Here is a 24,813-nt window from a genome sequence, read left to right as displayed (position 1 = left end):
GAGTTAATTTGTGAGTTTCCTAAGCAATGCTTAATCATAACCAAACCCTGTTTTGATAGTTTCTTATTGTTTCTGTTTGTTTGGCGAGTTTGCAAAAGTTTTTGAAAGGAAAGTCTGACGCGTACAAGTGGCTCATTTTGCATAGTGCAGCGCGTGCACTTTCAAGTCCGAGCCGGTGTTTTCAATTGTCAACAAATCTTGACAAAGATTTCTTTCGCTGTCTTTTGTGCCGAGATGCTGCAACAATTTTCACCAACGCCAAAAGGCTACTAACATCATGAGTGTTGCTTTAACATAGTGAAATTTTACACTGCGAAAATAAAATAGACAAGGAGTTTTGATAACTCAACCAAAAAAATCGAAATCTTTATTCGAGTACCGTGACTATTGACGTTGATTAAAGAAAGCCGAAAGAAAGCCGAAAGAAAGCCGACCAATTTGACTAACAATAGACGGGTCGAAACCCACCAATGACCGATGACAAACTTTACACGAGTCTTTCAGCCAATACCATCATGGCTAAACTGACCACTCATGTTCAACGGACCAGACTTATAACATCATCGACTGACAAAACTATTCACTCGACTCTGAAGATGACTTCCGCTCAGGTTGTCGAAACGTCAGTCACCAACGACAGTTCTTTTCAGAACTACCCTCACCCGGACGATCACACTATACGAACTACTGATACTCCTGGGTTCAAACCATTTATAATACTATATTTCTGCTGTGTTCACATATTTTCAGCTAAGCTTTTAATATGTCTCAAACATTTATCAACCTTAAACATATTTAAAACCTAGAGATACATGAGTTCGATGTACGTTTTCACTCGAAAATGGGGAAGTCCAATTTGTCATGTTTTACTGACTGTGCAAAACACCCATCGGCGGGCGCTCTTCTTCATCGACAACAGTCAATTTATTGGATTTTTACAAAACAAAACTGAGCAGCCTCTACAGACATAAACTTTATTGTCGCTTATTGGGCCTTGATAAAACATCAAGCGTTGCTTACAATTCAGGTGAAACTCAAACTTGCAATTATTTTTTTTTTTTACTGTTCGGTCGAGATAGACTCTGGTAAAATCCTTGCAAGCGTGTGGCAAGAGGAGGGAAACTTTGAAGTCCTGAAACGCTGCTATATCCAAATATATCCATCTAGTGTTTTGCTGTGTTTTGGAGAAACTGTTAATCTTCAACATATGTGAAACTTAGAGTGGAGTAATGTGGAGCCCTTGTAAAAGAAGCTGCGGAGCACAACTTGGTCAGTGATATAAAGCGGCACATAACTAAATTAGACACTGTCTTACCTCACTCAAACTGGAGCAGCTTACGACGAAAACACTGAAGCAAAATTCCAACAGACATGAAAGTATTGAGTTGTAGGCTAAAAGCATCAAACATTTCGGGAATTTCGGACGCCATTTCCCCGCGCTACATCCGCAAAAATCCTCGCGTAGCATGTACGCGCGTGTGCCGCAGGCGATGGCGCAATTTGTTCTAAAAATAGAATTGTTGTCCCATATCATAGGGACGGCCCCAATACTAGAAATGGCGCGCGCTTACAGTCTCCGTCCCCGATTATGGCTCCTGCCTTGACTTAATAACAAAGACGCTTATCTTCAGCTGACATGACCAGTTGCCATGGAGATAGAAACCTGCCAGTGACATTCGTCTTGTAGAACCGCAATCTATGTACATTCAAAGCCAGGAACTTTTTAACTAATTGAATTAAGCGCTGTTCTAAACCCATTGCCAGCTCTAATTCCTAATATCATAGGTAAGAACTTCTTTAGTATTACATGTATTCCCTGAAACATAAGAAAAACACTCACTGTCCTTCTAATTAACTTTGGATTCGATGATTCCCAAGGTGACAATTTTTCCCGACTGATTTTGCAATTCATATGGCATCAGAATATTGATATCAGTTCACGAAAGAAGACTCGTTTAAATTTTTATTTCCTAGCGTCATTTGTGCACAAATTAAAGTTACACATGTATATCTATAAGGACTGCAATTTTCTTTGATCATTTTTCATGAGCTGAATTCTGGCCAACCTGGTAATATGAAAGCTAATTATAAATCGTTGTTTCAAAGACGATTGTAATTTATTTGCTGGATTTGTTTCTCGTGCCAATGGCAAAAAGTTACTGCAGAACTTGAAAATGAGATCAATCAATATAATCAAAGGAAATGGTAAAAATATTGCCTCTGGCTCTGTTTTTGTATCTGAAGAGTCAACAACCGCGTTTCAGAATTAATAAAGAGAACCAGCGAAACAAAACAGACGTGACAGTATCTGTTGACTCAACTCTCAAAAAACGGAAAATCGAACGACTGGATCTGAATCCCACAAACATAACTTAGACAGTCGCGATTGTATTATTTTGTGTTTTTTCCATGTTTCAGTAAAAGATCATTGTCGTGGACATACTATTGTGGCAAGCTACATCGCAACTTAAATCGTTGCCATAAAAAGCTTTCTTTAAGGTTTTCGCTAAAGAGATAAATAATCCCTCAGCATAAAATATTCATTTTCAAACAAAGCCCATGCCGTCAAAAAGATCGATCGCCCAAAAGTTCATTTTCGTAACAGGAAACTTAAAATATCCGGAATCGACGACATTTTGATAACGTAAACAAAATCGACGGAAAACATGCTATTTCAGTAGGCCGATCACTTTTTTCCCACCTCGGCCTTGAAAGAGATGAACAGTTTCATCCCGCTGCAAGTGAAAAGGAGTCGACGAATCCGCGCCAAGGACAGGTGAATCAACAAGCTGTGTTAAAAAGGAAGGCAATCATCGGATCACGTGACTAGGCCCATGATATTGGCATAAACTCCCGCGAATTTCCATTATATTGTAATGTTGGTAGCGCCTCAAAGGGCAAATGGGCGCCTATTTCTTAGGCAAATAATATTCTTTTTACGGTGGGCTACCCAGTCGCTGAGAATTCAATTGATTTGGGGGATTTGTGTAATTACCTCGTTGGACGTAAAGCGAGCATTTATGGAAAACCATCTTTCGCGCCATCTGTGCGGTTTTCTTAGCAAAACAGAAATTAGCGTTCAAGAAGTCATCTTTGATTCTGAGCTCTTCCTCGCCGGGAAAAACTGCACGGAAAAAACGAAAACTATTTAACGATTGAAAACTTTGTTTTGCCCGTGAAGTAAAAAAAGTAAAACGATGGAAGCTGTTCTTATTTCGGGTGCCCAAGGATTAAACGCAGAGGGGCTTGAAGGAGGAGAAGGCGGCCGCAGATATCGACATCATTCAATCGACGGCCGCTCTTGCACGTCTTCGACTTCACGGGGAAGATACTCGCCTGAAGGAAGATCTCCTCGAGGCCGTTTTAACAGCGATCTCGGTACAGGCGCTTTCGAACAAGCCGCGAAATATTTACGTCCGGATAAAATATCCGTATATCCGCTTCTTGCAAGATCGACGAAAAGAGGTGGAGTACGGGTCAAAATCAACGTCAGTGGAATGATTTTTGAAACCTTGGAATCGACATTGTCGCGCTTCCCCAATTCCCTGTTGGGCTCGCCTAAAAAGCGCGAAAAATACTATGATTCGAAGAAAAGGGAATTTTTCTTCGACAGAAATCGCGTGGCGTTCGATGCCATCTTATATTTTTATCAATCACGCGGAAAGCTGCTCAGGCCTGTAGAGATTGACCGCAAGACCTTCTTCGACGAAATTCAATTTTTTCAGTTGGGAGAGGATGTTATTGAACGTTTTAAGACGATGGAAATGAACGTGGTTGATCAAGATTCAGGCCCGCTACCAGAGAACCCCATCCAAAGAAAAATATGGCAAGTTATGGAGTTGCCTCATTCGTCCTTACCAGCGCAAATAGTGGCCATTTGGTCCGTGTTGGTAATTTTATTGTCCATAGTAATATTTTGCATTGAGACTCTGCCGCGCTTCCGTGAAAGTCGCAATGACAAGATTTCTGCACTTTACGGCTTAGAAATTTTCTGTGTAGCCTGGTTCACTTTTGAATATGTTGCTCGTTTGCTGGCGGCTCCACAGAAGTTAAAGTTCGTTCGATCGTTTCTAAACATTATTGACTTGATCGCTATATTGCCATATTACATTATTCTGGGATTGTCAGCTGGCGGGAGCAGTGAAACTAGCAATACTTCTTATGTCGCTTTCTTTCGCATATTACGGCTGGTTCGCGTGTTTCGAATCTTCAAACTGTCCAGGCATTACCGAGGATTAAAGATTCTCGGCATGACATTGAAGGCAAGTCTCCGTGAATTACTTCTATTGTCTTTTTTCCTACTCATGGGAGTTATAATCTTTTCAAGCGGAGTTTACTACGCAGAGAGTGCTAATTTTGGCAGCATCCCTGAAGCATTTTGGTGGTCTGTGGTTACTATGACAACGGTAAGTTTTTAGGAGTTCTAAATATTTTCCTCTTCTTGTATTCATTGATTATATTTCTCTGATAATTGTGCGAAAAAAGCGCCTTTGTATGTACGGCCTAATGAAATAGAAAAATCCACGACTGGCGTCCAGTCACAACAATGTGTAGATTGAAAATTGATTGCTTTCGAGTTATACTCCAACTTTTATTACGTCAGGGGAGCAACTAGCATGTGTGAAAAGGACGACACTTGTCGATACCACAATATGCGGTTGAAGGTCATTCACTTCAATTTATGAAAAGAAAAACGAATTTGCATATTGTCCGTCGGTGTACACTTTGAATATAAAAAGCTAATAAACACAGAGAAGAATAATACAACATACATTTTGCAAATTCTAGTCATGGAAACATGAAACGCCTCTATTAAAAGTGAAAACAAAAATACGCATTTGATAACTAAAGTTCAAAAAGCAAGGTAGCATTCATCATTCACGCGCAATGCAAGCCATTTTACTGATTGCGTATTTTCCATCTCTCATTAAGCACGTCTAATTTCCCAATTCATAACATTTAGCATTTCATTTTCGAAGGTGACGAGAACACTTATTATTTTTCCTGCTGGTTCCGAAAGCGAATACCAATCCATTGATTAATTTTATTCTACGCGAACGAAGGCAAAATCACAAATCGCTGCGAAAACATATAGCTTTCAATAAACAAGAGCGAATGCTGTAGTAAAATGGCTTGTGTTTTGAATCATAAGTCCTGCTTCGTATCGATTTCTGCTCATATTTCTCCATTTTAACTTCTCACGCCGAGATTATCTGGCGCCAAGTAGAACAAGCTTGAAAATCAACATTTAGTATATGAACATAAGTGAATGCGAATATATTTTTTAATCAGTCAGTCTAATAGTTCAAAGGTAAATCATGGCTGGCGTTCACGAACTATTTAAATTCAGGCGTCTTTCGTGGAGTTTTCAAGTCAAAACGAAAAATTCAACTTCTCTTGTGAAAAATCTTGTCCTCGGCTCTTGAATAATAGTCTCCGGCCAATTTCTGTTTCTGTCGTAAGAGGAAATTTTATTTCCACAAAAAAAAAATATACTAACAAGATGATTAAATTAAAATAAAGTACTCAACATTGCTTATGAAAAATTATATTGAAAGCTATGCCCAAAATTACGTTTCACAAAACAAAACGTTGCCCTTATGAATCAGCTGCTCATATGAGCTACATTACTAGTAAGGGAAATTTGAGAAAAAACATGAGTCCTATCTGAAAAATATCAGTCATATCTAGGTTGCGCAGGAAATACATCGACCGTAGATAAAGAGGCAAAGCAATGTCTAATTTAACGTAATCCTTTTGAAAGATAATTGTCTTTATTCAGAAAAATTGATAATTTGCAAATTTTTCCGTTTTTACAACGCAAGCAACTACTGTCTTTCATTTTCGGATGTGAAAGAACTATTCTTATCCTATAAATTTTACCACAACGAGTAGAAAGTAGATTCCGGAATGTTCCATTTTTTGTCAAAATTAAATGACCAGAAAATTGAAACATTTGTTATTACGCGCTTATTAGGTTGGATACGGAGACAAGGCGCCCACTACGCCATGGGGAAAGGTGATTGGTTCATTGTGCGCAGTCGCAGGAGTGCTCACCCTGGCCCTGCCTGTTCCAGTGATTGTGTCAAACTTTAGTTATTTCTACAATCTGGATAAGGAGAAGAGAAGTTCAGACGACTTTGACCAAATTCCTGTTACATCTCAAGAACGAGTCTCAGAAACCGCTTAGGATACGTTTCCCGCCAGATGTTCCCGCCAAATAGTGGCGTGATTCTTCGTAACAGTCTACATAGGACTCGACCCACAGCTTTACAGGCGACGCGGCAAATAATGTTTTATTAAACACTCTTTGGAACTTTCTCCTTTATTTAATCTGATTTATTGTAAAAAAAAGATCGTCAGGTTTTTACAGACTCAACTGCATACGTTTCACCACGATTTTGTGCTTTTTAAAAGATTTGAACGAATTTTAATGTAGTTTTAAACCTAGCTAGACTGAATACGACAAGAAGCCTGACATTATGATACCATCGAAAAACACATCGCAGTTTTATTCGTACTCAATGTTATACATGTCATATCTGAAACGAGCTTTTTCACTTCACTCGTCAAAGAAAATGTAAGCCCTAAATTTTATCGCAAGGGATATCTTGAGTCTTTATCAATAGCAACATTTTCATTGATCTCGAACCACTTGCTATCAAGACAACACAACATTTATCAACAAGACGCACGTACGTGTGCTTATCATACGTAAAGATATATCCGTAGCGCAGAAAAACATGTGTTTTCTAAATCTCTGAAACGATTTCACCATTTTTAACCAGAGAATTTCTACGTCAAATCGTTTATCAATGAGATTTTGCGCCGTTCTACGTTACGATATTTTTACACAACCCAAGCTGAAATGAAGGAGAATTTTAATGATAAACTGTTCTGCAGTGGAAAAATATTCTGGCGATAGTCCCTTTTCCGGTCAATCAAATTATCCATGTTTTTAATTAAAAATAAAGTTTATATATGTCCCGCGATTCTTAGCCGAAAAATGTGGATTCTTAGCTCCAACGATCAACGTTTTGAGTTGGATGAACTGAATTCTGACTCAGTTTAAGATTCAGGATTGGTTTTACTGCCATAGACAGAGAAGATAGAATCAGAGAGACTGGCTTTGCGGTGTATTTCTGACAATTATCATAATCTCGCTTTGTTTCTTTGTTTTAGCAAATTCCCCTCAAGACTACGTCTTATTTTATCCTTAAAACAATATTCTCATATGGATTCGGTTAATTTTCCAGCGCACGATCTTCCGACTGAATAATTGAAGACACTTTGCCAAAACTCTACAAATGCCAATTATCTTCAATGCTTTATTACTTTAGCAATAAAATTAATTTTCCAACACAAGTCGACTTCCTTTATGTATGTTGGCCTGATAAATTAAGGAAATGTCTCAGTCCATGAAGGTTAGCTAGAGTAAAAGACAATTTAAACTTTAAGGGATGCAACATTTTGTACAAAATCGAACTGCTTGGTGCGAGATAATACAACATAATCCCCCGCGCTTCAAAACTGATGCTTGATGAATTATTGATTTACTTTTGGTTAGAAACTGAAACAAGCTGTACAAGGAAGGTTTAAAACTAAAGGAAAGAGACAAGAAACAGCTGTGGCTAATTTTTATAGCAATGTTCCACGTTCGTAAACGAGTACATTTTGCTTTAATTAAAGTTTTAATAAATTGTGATGCATGCGGGGTGTGGTAACGCCTCAAACGAGAATTTAATTTGTAGGAGTTTACTTTTAACAATGGGAAAGCTTTTCAATAATTTAAATCCCTTAGTTTGGAACCCAGAGTTTTCACGTTTCTCGGTCAGCGATTACTGAGGTGATTGAAAAGAATGGGAACAAGATTGAATTTAGCGACAAGTTCAGTATAAAGACGAGCTATTTCATGTAATGGACAGGCGTGTTTTGAAATTTGCGGCTGCAACCTATTTACTTAGATTTATTTTCTACTAGTGTAGGAATTCTTGAATTCCAGTCAAGTAAGATTTTTATTTTTAAAACGAACAACGTCGAATACATTGTTATCTATAACATGGACAAAATTGACACAAATTAATGCGATAAAACAGAATTTTATTACTATTTAACATAGGCCCCTAGATCTAAAAATCAATTCACCTCACCAGTGGATATACATTTCTTGTAATGTTACATATGAGAATTTGGTGTTAGGATCAGTGTCACATTGTCGATGAATTATTTGATTGACATGGTAAGCAGAATTAACCTGTCCTAATAATAGCCTAGTTACCTCTTTGTAGGTTATTTATACTTCGATGTACTTTCTAATTTGCGAACGACTTTATATCACTGAAGGAAGAAGCTTAAGTACTATTTATAACACCGACTAAAAACTTAAAATTTCAGAGCACCTTCTTACCTCTGAAAAACGTTTTGTAAGAACAAGTAAAGGACGTCATCAAAAGCTGTGTGTTTGTACTGAATAGATTTTTGTAAATGGCAATATCACAAATAGGGTTAATATTTCTGCGCAATTTCTCTTGGATAATTTTCTGTGCAATAGTCTACAACAACGGGAGTTGATCTAGATAAAACTCTCTTGCTTACTACAGGCGATAAATAACTCCCGCCTTTACGACCATTTTTCTTACTCATTTTTCGTTCGAGATAGCTGTAGTTCTTCTTCTCTATCACAAATTAGCGAGTGCGACTGGCGAAAAAAATCGCCACCACAGAAAATTCAGAAATCATAAAAATCAGGATTCATCATTCCTCGGTTCATATCACGTTAATCTTCTATATCCCCCTATGTCTTCACAAGTGAACATGTTCAGTGCAGTCCTCATCCGTGCCTCCAACAACAAACGAGTCACACGCAGAAAAGAAGAGGGAGAAGCGCGCCTGAAATTTAGAATGACGTAATTTCCTGTCGGCAGAAGACAGCTCAAGTCTGGCACTTGACTTGTTTGACGTTTCTTCCTGTCTCTTGTTCTGCCTCAGTCACTTCTCCCCCACAGAATTATGATGAGTAAAATATCTTTTAACCCACAGAGAAAGAGCCTTGTCAAACAGTCGTTTGAAGTGCCAAAATCTGTCGAGAGCCCGCCGTGGGAAAATCATGGTCGAGCGACTGACCTGGGTTCGGTTTCGCGGGGGGATTCAAATTCGAACGAGTCCCTTCTTCGCGTAAACTTTGACACAACACAAACAGACGCTTGAGTCCTTTCCTGAAAACTTTATCTCGTATGGCGTAGATGTAAAAGTTAACGCAACTGTTTGAAACAGCCAGGTAAAGTCCAACACGAACTAGGCGAGGCGGGAGGTCGCTTAACGAAGCAAAAAGTTTCCACAACGAAACCGCGGTATAAACGGACCAACAAAGAAAAAACACCCCGATAATCACGAGAACGGTTCTTGAAGCTTTATTTCTCTCTGTGGATTGTTTGTTGGTTACACCTCCTGGGATTTGAATGTTCCTTAGCTGTTTCCTAGCGGTTTTGTAGATCATTGCGTATGCAAGAATCATTACCAGAACGGGAACTAGGAAACAAATAACTGCTAAACAAAGTGCGTATGATTTATCAACGAGTCCCTCCCCGTTCCAATTCGGCTTGCATGTGGCCGTGCTGGCTTCGTAAGTGTACTCTCCCCAACCAAATAAAGGCGCGATCGCCCAGAAAACAGAATGAACCCACACAAACGCAATACTGAAAACAGTTCTACGACGAGTGACGATGTCTCTGTAGCGTAAAGGTCTCGTGATGAAATAATATCTGTCCACTGAAATCGCGCAAAGATTCATCAGGGAGGCATTCAATGATATGCTCACAGTCACGGCATGTACATGGCACATTAAATTCCCAAACACCCAGGACTGTTTTACCACACTGACAATCAGCAACGGGCAGTAAATTAAACCCACAAGCAGGTCCGCAACACTGAGGCTACAGAGGAAGAAATAATTGGGCTCGTGTAGTTTCGACGTGCGCCAAACGATAATCAACACCAGAAGATTGCCAACGATTATTCCAATGTTGATGAGACATAAAAAAATCGCGCTGACGACGACTTCGGTAACAGGTACAACTGAGTCTTGAGAGTCGCTGAACATCGTAACGAGATGCAGCCGGTGTCGCTCTGTGACTTGAATCAACTGATGTGTTGTACGTGAGTCGTGAATTTAAAACCCCACGTTCAATACACAAGTGCTCTCTGAGCCGTAACGCCGGCTGCCGGATGAGAGAACGTGTTTTTGTATGTCGGCTTTCGAGCGTTGATCACGAACTTTAACCAGCGGCAAATGTTAAATAAATAAAAAAATTACAAAAACATCCATCTCTTTGTATTTTCGCGTATCCCTTTCGCTCAAAGAAAAGTGAACCACACAATAACGCGTTGAAATGGCTAAAGCATTCAGAACGTATAAAACAATTGAATTGCTCAAATAATCCCAGTGTGCTATGAATCAGACTATTGGCACCTTCTTGTCTTTGTTTCTATGGAGGATAACTTTTCACTGTTTACAACTTGCCGTTAATGAGGTTCAACTTATCAAAAAAATCTGAAAAAACTCGATTGCAGATTTGATTTTGATCTACTCCGAGTATCTTTCGTAAGCTCGTTAAAAATAAATCTTATCGGGAATACTTACGTAAAATAAACAGAAAAGATCTTGACTCAAGTTTGAAAAACATATTAAAGGCTTCCGAATGGCAAATGAATATTCACAAGTGGAAAACTTTAACGCAAAATTGTTTTTTTCATATCTTTTAAAACATGCTAACGACGCAAAAACAAAGACCGGTTGATTTTCAGCCATTCACACATTCAAAGCAATCCTCTATTATATTTTCTCCAACAATTAAAAGTAAAAACTCCATCAAACAAAATTTTGCCCGGAATGCACCTGCCAAAGTGATACCAAAAGTATATTTACAGTCCCGTTTCTTTGCAAGATAAAACAATAAAATTTGAGAGCAGCAAACGCATAAACGAGCCACAACAAAGCACAAAGTTGTCAAAATATTTTAATAATTCATTTTGTAATAAAACAACAACAAAACTGAGTTTCGCAGTGTCCGACTGTTTGTTTTATTTTTACGTTCACTGAAATAAGTCACGTACCGCACAGTGGGAACCAGGGGAATACTACCTTTTATCTATAGTCCATCATCTATTTTCTGTGCAAAATATACGAGACGTCTTTCATTTCAAGCGCAACGTTTCAAATACGGTAATAACCCTGTTTATTACTATTTTTTTGCTTAATTTCTACCAATTAAGTCCAAGTTTTCATCATGGCGTATACTGTCGGATCTATCCAGACTGAGTGTTAAATATTCCAGCTTCAAAACTCTACCTTGAGACTCAAGCCCGGTGACTCAGGTCTTTTGATAAATATAAAGCTAATGAGCACAGAGAATTTTGCCTTTCAAAGCCGCTGAAAGTATTAAAAATTTGCACTTAAAGCCAAATTTGAGCGCCAGTTCTGTATATCTTTTCCTTGTAGGGGAATCGAACTATTTAATTTATCTGTTTAGTGAACGTGATGCGTGATTCAGTTGCTGAAAGCTTAAAAACACCCCGATTACAGCCACACAGAAAAAGAGAACGAGCCCGTTCCACGGCGGACGTTATGAGCCTAATATTCACCAAGCCATTGTCATGTCAGGCTTGAGAGTGGACTTTAGCAACACATTATGGCGTCGAATTCATAGTATGGAGTTGGACAATAGCTCGGTGGCAATTCTGTAATAAATTCTGTTTAAAAAGAAAGACAAGTTTCCAAAGTTTGACAACACCCGACCAAGAAAACGCTTCGTTAATCCTCTCGTTCTGTCATTCGTGATCTCGTTTCGTGACATCAATTGTTGTTATGAGCAGAAATCACTGCATCTAATGTAATTCGAATTTAATGATCTCTTAAAACAAACTACAATTTCAATATTTTCCTTTCGTGAACGTCATTTAATCCATTAAAGCGTCGTGATTCAATATCATTTGCGTTATTCAAGACTTCAAACGTGACTTTAATAATTTTGCTTTTCGAGTGCTGCTGGCATCAAAACGTGACTGATGGATTACACACCAAATGGCAGTTGACGTGAGACACCGAAGTGTGTTTACGTTTTTCTCAGCAGCTGCTCGGTAATTTCACGATATTCAGGCTCCGTCTACGGAGGTTTCACTCTGAAAATGCATCGTTTTCCGTGCACACTACGCCGGAGAAATTTGAAAACGCAACAATCACCGGTCATTTTGGATTTTTGGTGGAGGAAACCTCGGGCAGGGAATCACATGATCATCGAGATGGCCTCGTTTAGCTCCGTTTTCAAAGTGTTTTCCGTCCACATAAAAACGAAAAGCCCGCGTTTTCAAAGTCCTCCAGTTTAAAGAGCGTTTTCAAAAACCTCCGTTTTCGTAACGGATTAGAGTGGACGGTAGGCCTAACCGTCAGTAGAAATAAAGATGCGTTTTCAAATTTCCCCGGCGTAGTGTGGACGGGTTCCCTTACTAGTACATTGGATGAGTTTTGGCGACCAGCCTCTATGTTCATAGTTCTATCACACAATTTCATCGTATAAATAAAGAATAAGTCATAAATTCTTATTTTTTTCTCTTTACAAACAGATGTCACAAGAATTACGGCTTTTTTCTGAAGGAAGAAAAAATACTTTAAGCAAAAGAAAGATTAATCTCATTGTCTAGATCGAGCTCAGCAATTGATATAAAAAACTAACGAGGTTAAAGCAACATTGATTGAAGATAGGAGCACATGATAACATCCTTTATCGATCTCGCGAAATTACTCCAATATAAACTGAACTGAATTCAATTCAGTGAAGGAATCGAGAATGAATAACTCAGCTAGAGATCGCCATTTTGTCGCTTTAGAGCAATAACACTTCCAATCTCATTTTGAAAAAAAAAAACTTTTCTTATTAATTGATAAGTCGTCAAGATAGAAATATAGTTTGACTTCTGATGGGTTTTCTTGTGAAACAAGCAATGACGAGAAAGGTTTATCAGCCACTACATACGTTGGAAAATAGTAGCCTCCTGAGACAATTTCAACGTCACGCAAAGCAGGACTGAGGAAAGATTTTGTGACAAGTCTGTCGGAGTGGCAAGTCTGACTTAAGTACACCTTCAAAAAATCATTCTACGTTGTGTCGGTTTTTGCTTTTGTATTCTGACTTAAGGCCAAAACAGAAGCCATTTCATAACAGCAATACGCTTGTCGTATCAGCTCCAACGCCAGAAATGTCAGTTACTTGCTTCCTAAACGTTCTTCGTTTTTATCGAGATATAGCAATAATACAAACTGCATCAACATGTAATGCAAGCTGTCAACATTTAGTAAACTTCCCATTACAACAAGACACTGCTCCAGACCCCTCTTCATAGAAATCAAAGAAATACTCATCAAGTGAGACAATTCATCGCATTGAAAGTCTTTTTACTACACTGAAAATTGAACACAAACAGGAAAACACCACACAGTTCTCTTCTTGATCAAAGGCCAATGACGTAAGATCTTCCTCCAGGATTATGGAGAGGGATTGGGGCGGGTCGTGACATGCACCACTCGTACCAAACCTTTTTCGGCGTACACTTTCTCCAGAAGTGACAAGCTACTGTGGAGCCCGCAGTGATGTATTGTGGTTCCTGTAAAATAACCAAAAACAATGGTGTTAGTGACAGTAGACAATATTTTGTTGCTATTGCCTTCTTCAAAGATAGCAAAGCTCACGCACCTTTATGGGAAAGAAAAATGGAAACCAACTGAACATCCCTTCTGAATGAGTATCTGGTTTGATACCTAGGAAAACAGAAAAACGCGAGAGTATGAAAGAAGAAACTATTTGAGCAATATAGTTGATAAAGTAGCAAAACAATAACCATCCCTATGACAACGTATAAAGTAATGAACCAATAATAGCCAGTAATAAGAACTCAGAGCAAAAACACGCGGCCAGTGGAAAACGCGGGAAAATCGCATAAGTCGAATTGCTCCTGATTGGCTAAGAAATCAGCGCTGTTGATCTGATTGGCTGAGCCATGAAAACGCGTGGAAAACTCTGATTGGCTGAGCCACGAGTTGAAAACAAATGGAAAACGCGAGAAAATCGCATAAGTCGAATTGCTCCTGATTGGCTAAGAAATCAGCGCTGTTGATCTGATTGGCTGAGCCATGAAAACGCGTGGAAAACTCTGATTGGCTGAGCCACGAGTTGAAAACAAATGGAAAACGCGAGAAAATCGCATTAGTCGAATTGCTCCTGATTGGCTAAGAAATCAGCGCTTTTGATCTGATTGGCTGAGCCACGAGTTGAAAGAAGTACGTTCTGAGCTTAGCAGAAATAAAACGACAATCTGCTTCTCCTTCGAATCAAATATGAGATTCACATAATGCAACTTACTTAGCATGATATCCTTGTAGAGTATCGCCTCAAAATATCCAGCAAAGCCGTGCAAAGTACAACTTGTTTTGACCTCAAATTCAAGAGACTTCATTCGTGAATTATCAATTCTAGCAACTGCAAGGGAAACAAAACAGAACACATTCTGTTTATATCACCGACAATGAACATCGTTCGCTCTTTCTAGTAGACAAACAGAGGCACTAAAATTAACCACAAACCTCTGTTCGGATGTGTAAAGATGAAGCAAGGCTGTGGAGCGGCCATCACTGTCACATTGTGAAGTCGAACCACGTACGGTGTCTCAAAAGGAACCTGGAAAAGAAATATTTCGGAGCTAAAAATCACTTGAAAGAGCTACTCAGATCTGATTGGCTAAAAAAAGCGCAACTGTCACGCAACACAAATGCAGAAATGCATCAAACGAATGCAAAGCTGTATCTACGATTGTAAATTAACCTGTGATCAGGCGTTCTTTTTTATTTATTTTTTGTTAAAAAAAAGCCTGAGAGCAGGTTAATTGCAAATTACAGCGAAGAGCGTGAAGAAATATGACCCCCCAACAGCTTCGGCCGGTCGTTCCGAAGGTATTTCTAAGACGGTCGAAGCACCCCTAGCCTGCAGAACAGGCGGTTCTAGCGCGATACACGTGCGCGCGCGCGAAGCGCGAGAACGAGCGCGAAACGTGTATCGCGCTAGAACCCGCTAATCCGCCTGTTCTGCAGGCTAAAGCACACCCGAGGCCTGCCGAAATTTGACGAACATTTCTGATGATTCCCGCAATAAATTGCACTTTCTAAGGCAGGATCTCCAGAGAGTTTCAGATCTTTTGATTAACTTCCTTGTGTTTCTCAGTCCACATAACCCATAACCTAACCTGGAATACCAGTTACATCCAGATTATGATCCAAGCTTTGATTCATTGAACGCTAATGAGGTAAACTCCTTGTATAAACTCAGTGAGTAACAAAACTAAAGAATCAGTTACCAAGGGTCCTTTGCCGCTGTCATTACTCTGCGATACTTCATAATGTAACTTGGGTGCAGAAATAGGCGCCAGAAACGATGTGTATTCACAGGGAATACTTATTCCATCATCTGAAAACAACAACAAATGATCAGATTGAATTATTGTAATGTTCTCGACACATTGCCAGAAACGAAAACCAAAGCAGCAGAATCATAGTTGTACTCGCCATAGAAAGCCGCTTTCGGCAAAGTCAATTCACTTGAACGACGTAGTCAGTTGTGAAGTGAATTTCGACGGAAAGTGGTAAGGGGCATTAACGGGTTGTTTTGTAGGATTTTACAGAGGTTAAGTGCTGTTTGGAGAGTTAGCCAGCACTGGAAAACGAACGAAAAATGCTGCAAAGTTGAGTGCAAGTTATGCGAGAATAACGCAATTATGTTCAAGGACTGGTGTATTGAAAATTGCTCTGAAGAGACACAAATCCGCGTCAATTAACGGAAAGAAATAATATGTTTTAAATTCAAAACATGGCTGACCTTTTAGGAATCTCTGGGCTCCATCTAAACACTCTGGAGAAAGCTCGTTATCACCAAAAGAACCCAGCAACTCGCTCACCAGTATATCAGCCTACAGACAAAATACAAGTTTTAGTTTTTTCAATTATTATAACACTTGCAAGATGAGCTGTACACTATGAAAAATAAAACACAAATAAACAACAACTGTGGAATCGAAATGAACTTCAGCTTCAAATACTTCACTAAGAATTAATAATCAAAGAAGAACAAAACAATGAAGAAAGATAACGTTCAAATTAAAGGGAACAAATAGGTTGCCTACAATATTCATCCTAGCTGTCTACGGGTATATTACGAACTGACAATGTGACCAGCTCCCAGTTGGCTTGATAGCTCAGTTGGTAGAGCACTGCACCGGTATCGCAAAGGTCATGGGTTCGAATCCCGTTCAAGCCTGAATTTTTTTTTCAGGCTTTAATTTCGTAGCTGCTTCAGTTGTGTGTATAACTGCGATGATCAATCATGTCTTCATAAGAATTACTATGTTTGACATTTGGATTATTTCAGAATTATTCAAACCTGTTCTGGAGCATCCCACTCGCGCATGTCCGATGACACAACAGTGACGTCACCATTCCACTCTTCTTCTCTCAAAGTCTCCAGTCTGAATCACAAAAAAGCAGGGCGAAGATTACTAGGCTGGAAAACTTGATAAAACGCAAGGACTGCTGAGTTTAAACATACAAAGCCTACTGAGTTCAATTGCAAAAAGCAAGACGAAGTAAGAGTTATCCAAACACCACCAATGCCGAGTGTGAACTTCAACGTTAATACCTGTTATAATCCATCAAATATTTTCGCTCGCGCGCGATTGGTCTAAGCGCGTCACGTGACCGAATATTCCCCAGCTAAAACAGGGGAATATCCGATTAGTATCACCCAAATAGTGGACTAATGCAAATCCTGCATTTTAATTGGCTACGCTACTAGAGTAATAGTCCTCGAGTAGCGAAATTGGTGCAATCGTGCGTGACGCTTTCTTTCGTTTTATTCCCAAATAAATATTTCTTCAACTTGCATTTGTAACTTTATTATTGCCTCTTCTGTCCGACTAGTTGGGTGATACTAAAACGGCTTCACCTCATGGGCTATTGACCAGTAGCCCTTGCGGGCTACGGGTCTAATTGTTAAATAGTCCCCAATTTTCAAAACTGCGCATGTTGCGAAAAATATTTGAAGGATAATAAACACAATAGCCTCCTTTGACTTTAAAAATATGCTCGGATATCCGCCAAATGGAGGCTACCGTTTATTTACCACAATTGATTCTCAATAGCTCTGGCCAATCAGACGGCATCAACATTTTGTGGCAGACTGACGCCGCATGTGCCAACATCTGGGACTGTTTCTTAAGGTTCTTAAAACTCATCGGATGAACATTTGAGTTGAATCAAAATTTCATCTAAAATGTTCCCACAGGATAGCCTGCAAGCTAGCTCTCTTGGAGTAAGGGGTGAACCCAAGAGCTGTCAAGAGAACTTCCTTGCAGGTATGGCTTCCAACAGGATGGCCAAATAGTTCCTACATTTTCACACAACAGTTGGATCGAATTGTTGGGGCTGTCTGAAAAGGTCATAACATTACGGTTATCAATATAAGTTTTGCTCAAATATACTACTTTTGCTGGCATATGACATAAATTATGTGATCAAGAACCTTACGTGACAACAGCATTGGGATTTTTCTCCACTGCATACACCCGGACTTTTCGACCTGATTCTTCACCTGCTGCCAGTGACGCTCTTACCAGAGGACCACGCCCAGCACCCACCACCATTACCACCCTGACAAGGTAAAGAGAGCATTTAGTAAATGATGCACCGCTAACTGTGTTGTGTGCTTATTATATTGAAAACTAAATTAGCCAACCAAACAAATCTTAACTTTTTATGGTAAAACTGATAAATTCAAAAATTACTTGTTATGACACTTACGTCACAACAGAGTCCTTCTTGTCTTCTGGAACTCTATCAAGTAATGCTTGATGCACAGCCTACAAAGAAATAACATAATAGAATAATATTACGCATTAAAAATAATTCTTCACAAGCAGTTGATTGCTTCATTCTGACAGGCCAGTTTTGATATGTTAAATTCTATAATGCCATTGAGGCTTAGGGAATAAAAAAAAGGAATTATTTATTTATGCCTCAATCTTGATGCACTTTCTTTTGCTTTGTCCCCTAAGCTTTAGAGTCAGGTTATAATTATTTTAATATGGAGGAATGGGCCTATTGGAGCCACCCTATAACAGCCATCTTGGCCAGTTAATTCTCATAACAGTAAATCTCTTTTTCAGACTTGTCCTGCTCCACCTTGTACTCATAAAACTATTCAGTTCTAGCACGATCAGGATTTACTTTCTTATCAATATCCTCATTAAGGCAAGGCAGGTAGGGTCTGGAGAATGGAGTACCTAGGAAAATGCACAACAAGAGATGTATTTTTAAATTCTCCAAACTAGAATAGATACAACTGTATAGAAACCAGTAACAAGAATTTTCATGTTGACATCAGGGATTCATAGGTTAAGAACATAGCACCTTACCCTTTGGTACTGTCGGTATTTAATAGGATCACGTTCAAATATTTCATAGGTTTGAGACTCCAGATTGTCCATTAAGGGCTAGAAAAAGGTAAAAAGAAAAACATATCAGAAATGTAGATTAGTTTAAACTGATACTACTTGCATAAATTCTTTATTTTATAAAGTCTTCATCAATCTTGTAAGCATTTGTACTTTCATACGCCTGTAGTGCAAGCAGAGTGCTACATAACATCATGACCTGGCATGGCATGGCATGGCATGCAGTGCAATTTCAATATGACTGCTTCTTAAAAATAAAATAAGACAAGTTAAAACAAGGACAACTTCATTGATTTACCCAAATGCTTGTGAATGGCTAATTTATGCACATCAATAAATTTACTGGTTATTCACCAGGCCAGAAACCAAGATGTACCTGAAGGGGACACTGTAGGTAATCTTCATATCCTTTGGCAAACTGACTCACATTGTCCAACTCTGGCTGGGTCTGGAGAATTCACAAAACGCTTCTTATTTCCAATGTTATGTAACTACAAGATGCAGTGCAAGAGGGAGGGGGAGGGGAATGGAATAATAGGGGGGGTCACCTACTTACATTCAACTCACAAGGTAGGGGAGTAGTGCCCAGGGTATTTTTGTATCCTCGTGATGTAGATTGCTATTAATAGCAACAGCAAATTTATTTCTGAAACAGAGTTAGACTATAAAAATAACTGCAGTTATGTTTTAGAATCTTAGGGGCATATTGAAGTTATCAAAAGAGTTTTCTCTGGAAGTGCCAGGTGTGCTCAATATGGAATGAATAGAAATTTCTGACAGTTGCTGTTCGACCATAAGAAAACTATCTAAATCCTCCTTAGTCATGTAATGTCACTCAACGTCTCGACTGTCTGGACTATTCTCCTTCAAAGACTTAAAATTGTTATTCTATGTTGCAAGAAGAAAGTGAAGTAACAAAAACATCTAGTAGTGAGATGCAAAGTGTGAGCAACAAGATTTATGGCCACATACAAAAACTACAAGTAATGTACTAGATAGCCTTTTCTTTAATTAAACAAAATATGTACCTGATAAAGATGAGCAAGGTATTGGTAATAAAATCCCAGTCCCTGCAGAGGAGAAAATAAGGATTAAATATTCTTATAAATTATGACACTGACCTTGTCAATGACACATTACGTTTTTACAGAATCCAGACAGAATTCAGTCAACGTCAAATGACATTTTCTAATTTATTCATTCAAGGATAATATTACTTGTGAAAGAGTCTGAGACTCGATATTAAAACAAATCATCTATAGTTGTAATTAGTAATAATCATACCTTGTCTTTATGCTTATTGACACCAGTCAAGATCAACTGAGTATTCAGCTGCAAAAAAGGTGAAAACTTGACTTTTACACTATTAAGTCAGACAATTACAAAATGCTTTCACTATACCTAAAATGATAACAAGTTAAATTTACTAATTTTGTGACAAAATAAATATCTCACCCTGAACAATTTCCTAACAAGTGCCTGGTGAGCCCTCGGCAAAACTGGATAACCTAACAATAAAGAAATTATCGACTCTTTACTTCTGACAACATCCCTTAACAATTAAACTAAACTATGCTAAATTTACATATAGTTGTACATACTTAGGCAATGGATTCTATCTTCATGCAAGTTCTCAGAACTTGTATGAAAGGTATGATGATATAATGGTGAATGTGATGGACTCCAGGTTTGAGCCCTGGCCATGGTCATTGCATTGTGTTTCTAGGTAAGAAGCTATCTCCCTCAAAGTTTACCTCTTCACCCAGCTGTAGATATATACTGATAAATGGATACCAGCAATATGTCTATTGTGAGGACAAGTTGACTCATTCAACATTTGTGAAAAATTCTGATGAATCACAGTCGTGTCTATTTTCAAATATTAAATTCACATTCAGCTAATGTAAGGGATTCTGAAATCTCTCGGAACTCTTAGAAAATAGCACTTTATTACTCTCATGACTGATTGGATCTTTCAAGAATTTTTCATTTTTCCCAGCTGTCCCAGACTTCCTAAATTTTCAGTTCCAGACCTTCCACTAGGCTGACCAAATTCCACCATAAAACACAAGACATGATCAATAAAGGTAAGTTTATCTTTTATTCCCTGTGTTGAATCACACACCTTTCTTGTTTGTAAGAAATAAACTTGTAGGTAGGATTGCTGCTTTGACTGGTTCTCCACACCATCTTTCCAACTCTTCCTCAGAAGGCAGCTCAGCAGAAATCTCTAACGCTAAAATAATTCAACATAAAACACATGTCATCATGATTACAACAGTTTGCACTTGATCATTTTGCTTCATTTCCAAAAAAGACTACTTATCATGCACTTACCTAAGCCAACCTTTCTATTGTTTCCACAGACAGTTCTAAATACATTCCACCTACAGAGTCAAATTAATTAATTTTAAGCATCAACACGTATCTCAGATACTTGCTATGACAAGAATCTTTTGGAGGTCTTCCATAATGTTTGGTACATGTAATGTTCATAAAATGATTACTAGAAACACTCAAATGGCCTCTGGCCCATTTTTGAATTTTTACAAAATAGAAAGAACATGATTGTATTAATAAACCTATTTGAAGAATCAACAAGATGCCATCAGACAAATGAAATATTGTTTTGGAGATATTTTAAGAGAAAATTCAGAAATCTTTGGTTGATCTTCACCAAAGCGAAGAACATGCTAATAAATGGAATATTTGCAGTACCGTTGGTAGCAAAAATTCATCAGTTTGGCATCAAAATTTCCAGTAACCAGAAAAAAAATCATACCATTGCCATGGATCTTTCTCCAACATGTTGTTCACTACAACTTCATCCTGCAAATGTCACAATTATATTTAGTCAACTTACATAAAGTCAGTAATAGTAATGCATAATCGGTCCAAGTGGAGTACAATTCAGGGTGTAATCATGGGATTAATCTCAAAATCAGATAAATGCAGTGTGGGGACGGTTTGAAATAACATGTACCTGCATGATTACTCCCTAAATTGTATAACATAGGGGCCAGTTACTAAATATTAATCGTATCTATTCAATAACAAAAATTCCAAATTTAAAAAAAGTCTTTAGAGTGCTTTGTTTGAGTGAAAAAGTCAGCAGCACTCTTCATAAGTTTTAAACACTGCTGGAAACAATAACAAGGAAGCAATTAAAGCACAAAGTGCACAATGAAAAAATATGCCAAACTTTTAATTAATAATGACATTTATTTACAAAATATATAGCATAATTTATAGAGATTGTACAATGTACATACTATACAACTGTACCTCATCTTCAAACAAGTGTTTGTCACATTCATCTTCAGGACTCTTCATAGGCACATGAACCCACACCTAGAAAACCACAGACAAGTATGTGCATTGGATGCCTTATAAACAATAATACTATCATTGTAAGACAAATTCTTCATCTCAATTACCCCCAAAACCACTGTCTCGTGGCTTTAGAATATATGACAAATAAAACTATGATGACCATTAATTGAAATATGATCATTAATTTAAATCTGATAATCCACAATAATTATCATTTCAAAATCTTAATTGCTTTTTTTATACATAGTAATCTCTCCTTCTAGTCCCATGTTTTTTTATGTTCCCTCAAACAAGATGGAGGCCAACTCATTTACCTCGCAGTTCTATTAGCCTCCATGCACAAGCTATGTACCATTGTCACCTTTAATTGTTATACATGTATCTTTTTTCTCTTTTATGCTAATATTGTAATTTCAAAATGTAAGTGCAAAACAAAGTGAAAAAATTGAAGAAGTTACATTAAGTGCCTTTGGACTTAAAGGAAACTGGCACTATAAACATTTTTACCATCATCATTATCATTATTATTATTATTTAAGAAATCAATTCCCACTAAATTTGCTACTTCTGATTCCAAGTAAACCTCACATTTAATTTTTAGCAAGTTGTAAATATCATAGTCAAGTCAATGAACATGCATGAAATTTGTCATTTCATATCTGACCTGTTGCACATGTGTGTCAGTTATACTTGCATTGATGTGATGAGCGAGGTTGGCACAGTTGAAGCTTTTTAATGGAACAAGAACAGCTGGAAGACTCAAGTGAACAGAATAACAAAGTTCCTGATGCAAGGCCTGCAAAAGAGCAGAAAGGATTCTAATCAGGAAGGATCGTTACAAAGGCTAGGTCACAGTTACTATGGTTTACCAATAAGTAACTAGTCAGTTTATCTTTGTTAATCAGGAACTATAAACTTCTTTTTGGCAGAGCAACAGTATTTTAATGACAAAATAATAACCATATGACAATGAAGGATGATTTCTAAGAGTTATAAATGGCACTTGTACAAATTAGATAGATAAAATTGAAATGAGTTGAGTCAACATTGTTTTAAGTTTACCCCAATGTAGTCTACTTTAATTTTCTCCAATTTTGTGCGTCCAAGCCCCTTTTTAGTTTTTCTGTGCTTTTCTCAGTTCTTCCACAGAATTGGAGCCACAATATTTCAATTAATGTTAAATTTGCCCTGCATTACCTGTAGTCCCTTTAAGCAAAGTGATTTAGAGATGTGCCTCTAGGTTGATAATGAGTGATTTTAAAGAGTAACAATACTACAATCCTGGTCACAAGTGTTGGGACAGTTCACGGCAGATGACTTCACAGGCAGCCTCTCTTAAGACCAAGACTGCGTAAGCCCGCCTACCCCCCTCCCCCTGTCAAAGTTGATAAAAATCTTGAAGAAAAAAAACCTTGACAATAGCTTCAGAATAGCCATGTTTCAAGACCTGTTTCCCTCCTAGAACTGTATTCCACAACTAAAGAGATGATAAGATAGATATTCATTCCTTATTCCAATAATAACAATTTTCCAGCAATCACGTTCGGTTCCAACACAACTGTCTAACCACTTTCTATTGTCCCTTTTTCCTTTTTTACCACATCCGATCTAGTCTTCAGAATAGCTTCATTTTCTTTCAACATTGCTAGGGGGAGGGGAGTCAATTAAACTTGCCTCTATTCATCTTTTTTTCTAAAACATCAAGGACGTAGATGAAATCGTGGGTTTTAGGACGCAAAAGGGGAGGTGTCCCAACAACTTATGGCCAGGATGGTAGTTGGAGGACTTGCCAAAAGACACATTTGATATTAAAAAGAAAATGGGCAACTGAAGGAGGAAATCAATAAAGCAAGCTCCAAAAACACAAGACAGTGACCTACTTGTTCAGAATTTTTTCTCACAGTCTCATTTGGTGAATCTAAGTTCAGCCAAGGGGAGGTTTTACCAACAATCAGGCTGTTCCAATCTGAAAGAAATTTCATATTAACCTTTGTTGGTAATCCAAATGATTATTACAATATTAATCTCAAAAGGACTTTAAATATTATCATGACCCTGCACTGCACAAATGCACTGGTAATATAATAGTACATGATGTAGCGTTGTGGTTTATGCACTGGAATCTGATTGTAAAAGTCTTGCTGCCGGGAAATATATGAAGACTGTAAGATTTCAGGGGGTACAGGCCTTGCCTGAAAAGGATACCTTTTTCAGGCTTCAGGTATCTGAAAGAGTAAGGATTTTGCAAGTTGAAGTATAGGAAAGTGTAGGGAAATCTGTAATTTACAGAACTGAATAAAGAATACTTGATTTTTAGGTTAACATGTCTTCTGGGTATGCTTATTGTTCTCCCCGTGTAAAACTTTGAAGAGTATCCCTCTCCCCTCCCCTTGGAGTAAAACACCAAACTTAATTACGCCTACGACTTTCGTTGCTTTTTGTTGCATACATAAAGTATGTGGCTATGCAGACACCCTTCACCGGTGTAGCTTTGTTACCTTGACTAGGTAGTACCAGATCTGATCGAGTGAAAGCCCCTGTTCGATTGGGAACTGGGTCTAAAAATTCTCTTCGGTATCTTGGATGACAGATAGGAGCACAGATAAAATCAAACCTAAAAATTGAAAAGTAAGGCTAATTACAAATAAAACTCCATCTGCCTGCGACCACTTTAAAATAGCATGTCTACATGCGACTACAAAGAAGAAGACATGTATGTGTTTAACTAACTGCTGGTTATTCTATTCCCTCGTTAATTCTCAAACTAATGCCTTTTGAGATGAATTTAAGTTATTTTATCTATACCCTCCGTTCGTAGCATTCTTCAAGGCTCCAGCAAGGTCAGGAACACAAAAGAAATCTCGACCGCATGACACACGTTGATCCGCCATTTTGAAACTGACTCCTTCGACTGGGCAGCCAAACTTATACGAT

At 38.1% G+C, this 24,813-nt stretch overlaps 3 protein-coding genes and 1 long non-coding RNA gene across 5 annotated transcripts in view; 1 reads left to right on the top strand and 3 right to left on the bottom strand.

Moving 5' to 3' along the window:
• The window catches only part of LOC110052995 (uncharacterized), a 208,340-nt gene that overhangs the window by 158,713 nt on the left and 24,814 nt on the right, over positions 1–24,813 (bottom strand). The gene's annotated exons all lie outside the window — the stretch shown is intronic.
• Positions 2,666–7,365, top strand: LOC110052998 (potassium voltage-gated channel subfamily A member 1-like). Its single transcript, XM_020759184.2, has 2 exons — positions 2,666–4,406; positions 5,978–7,365. The coding sequence occupies exons 1-2, from the start codon at positions 3,198–3,200 to the stop codon at positions 6,188–6,190; spliced, it is 1,422 nt and encodes a 473-aa protein (XP_020614843.1). The 5' UTR covers positions 2,666–3,197; the 3' UTR covers positions 6,191–7,365.
• LOC110053000 (rhodopsin, GQ-coupled-like) lies at positions 8,084–13,298 on the bottom strand. The gene has a single exon (XM_020759186.2). The coding sequence runs from the start codon at positions 10,097–10,099 to the stop codon at positions 9,053–9,055; it is 1,047 nt and encodes a 348-aa protein (XP_020614845.1). The 5' UTR covers positions 10,100–13,298; the 3' UTR covers positions 8,084–9,052.
• Positions 13,431–24,805, bottom strand: LOC110052997 (protein arginine N-methyltransferase 5-like). 2 transcript variants are annotated; one of them, XM_020759181.2, is made up of 22 exons: positions 24,685–24,805; positions 24,378–24,493; positions 23,760–23,845; positions 22,544–22,675; positions 21,832–21,897; positions 21,329–21,375; positions 20,884–20,933; positions 20,672–20,782; positions 20,002–20,054; positions 19,831–19,878; positions 19,575–19,616; positions 18,923–18,994; positions 18,508–18,585; positions 17,894–17,952; positions 17,621–17,743; positions 16,479–16,563; positions 15,918–16,008; positions 15,400–15,509; positions 14,633–14,726; positions 14,412–14,528; positions 13,746–13,810; positions 13,431–13,656 (listed from the first exon to the last, which is right to left on the bottom strand). In XM_020759181.2, the coding sequence occupies exons 1-22, from the start codon at positions 24,768–24,770 to the stop codon at positions 13,504–13,506; spliced, it is 1,884 nt and encodes a 627-aa protein (XP_020614840.2). In that variant the 5' UTR covers positions 24,771–24,805; the 3' UTR covers positions 13,431–13,503. The 2 variants fall into 2 exon arrangements, with proteins under 2 accessions (XP_020614840.2, XP_020614842.2); XM_020759183.2 differs by lacking the exon at positions 24,378–24,493 and having other exon boundaries at positions 24,685–24,804.

The sequence above is a fragment of the Orbicella faveolata genome, unplaced genomic scaffold (assembly GCF_042242905.1).
Source record: "Orbicella faveolata isolate gen_17 unplaced genomic scaffold, um_ofav_v1 contig_3, whole genome shotgun sequence".
In the NCBI taxonomy this organism is placed as follows: Eukaryota; Metazoa; Cnidaria; class Anthozoa; order Scleractinia; family Merulinidae; genus Orbicella; species Orbicella faveolata.
Note: the sequence above shows the minus strand (reverse complement) of the source record. Positions and strands in the feature narration are given on the sequence as shown.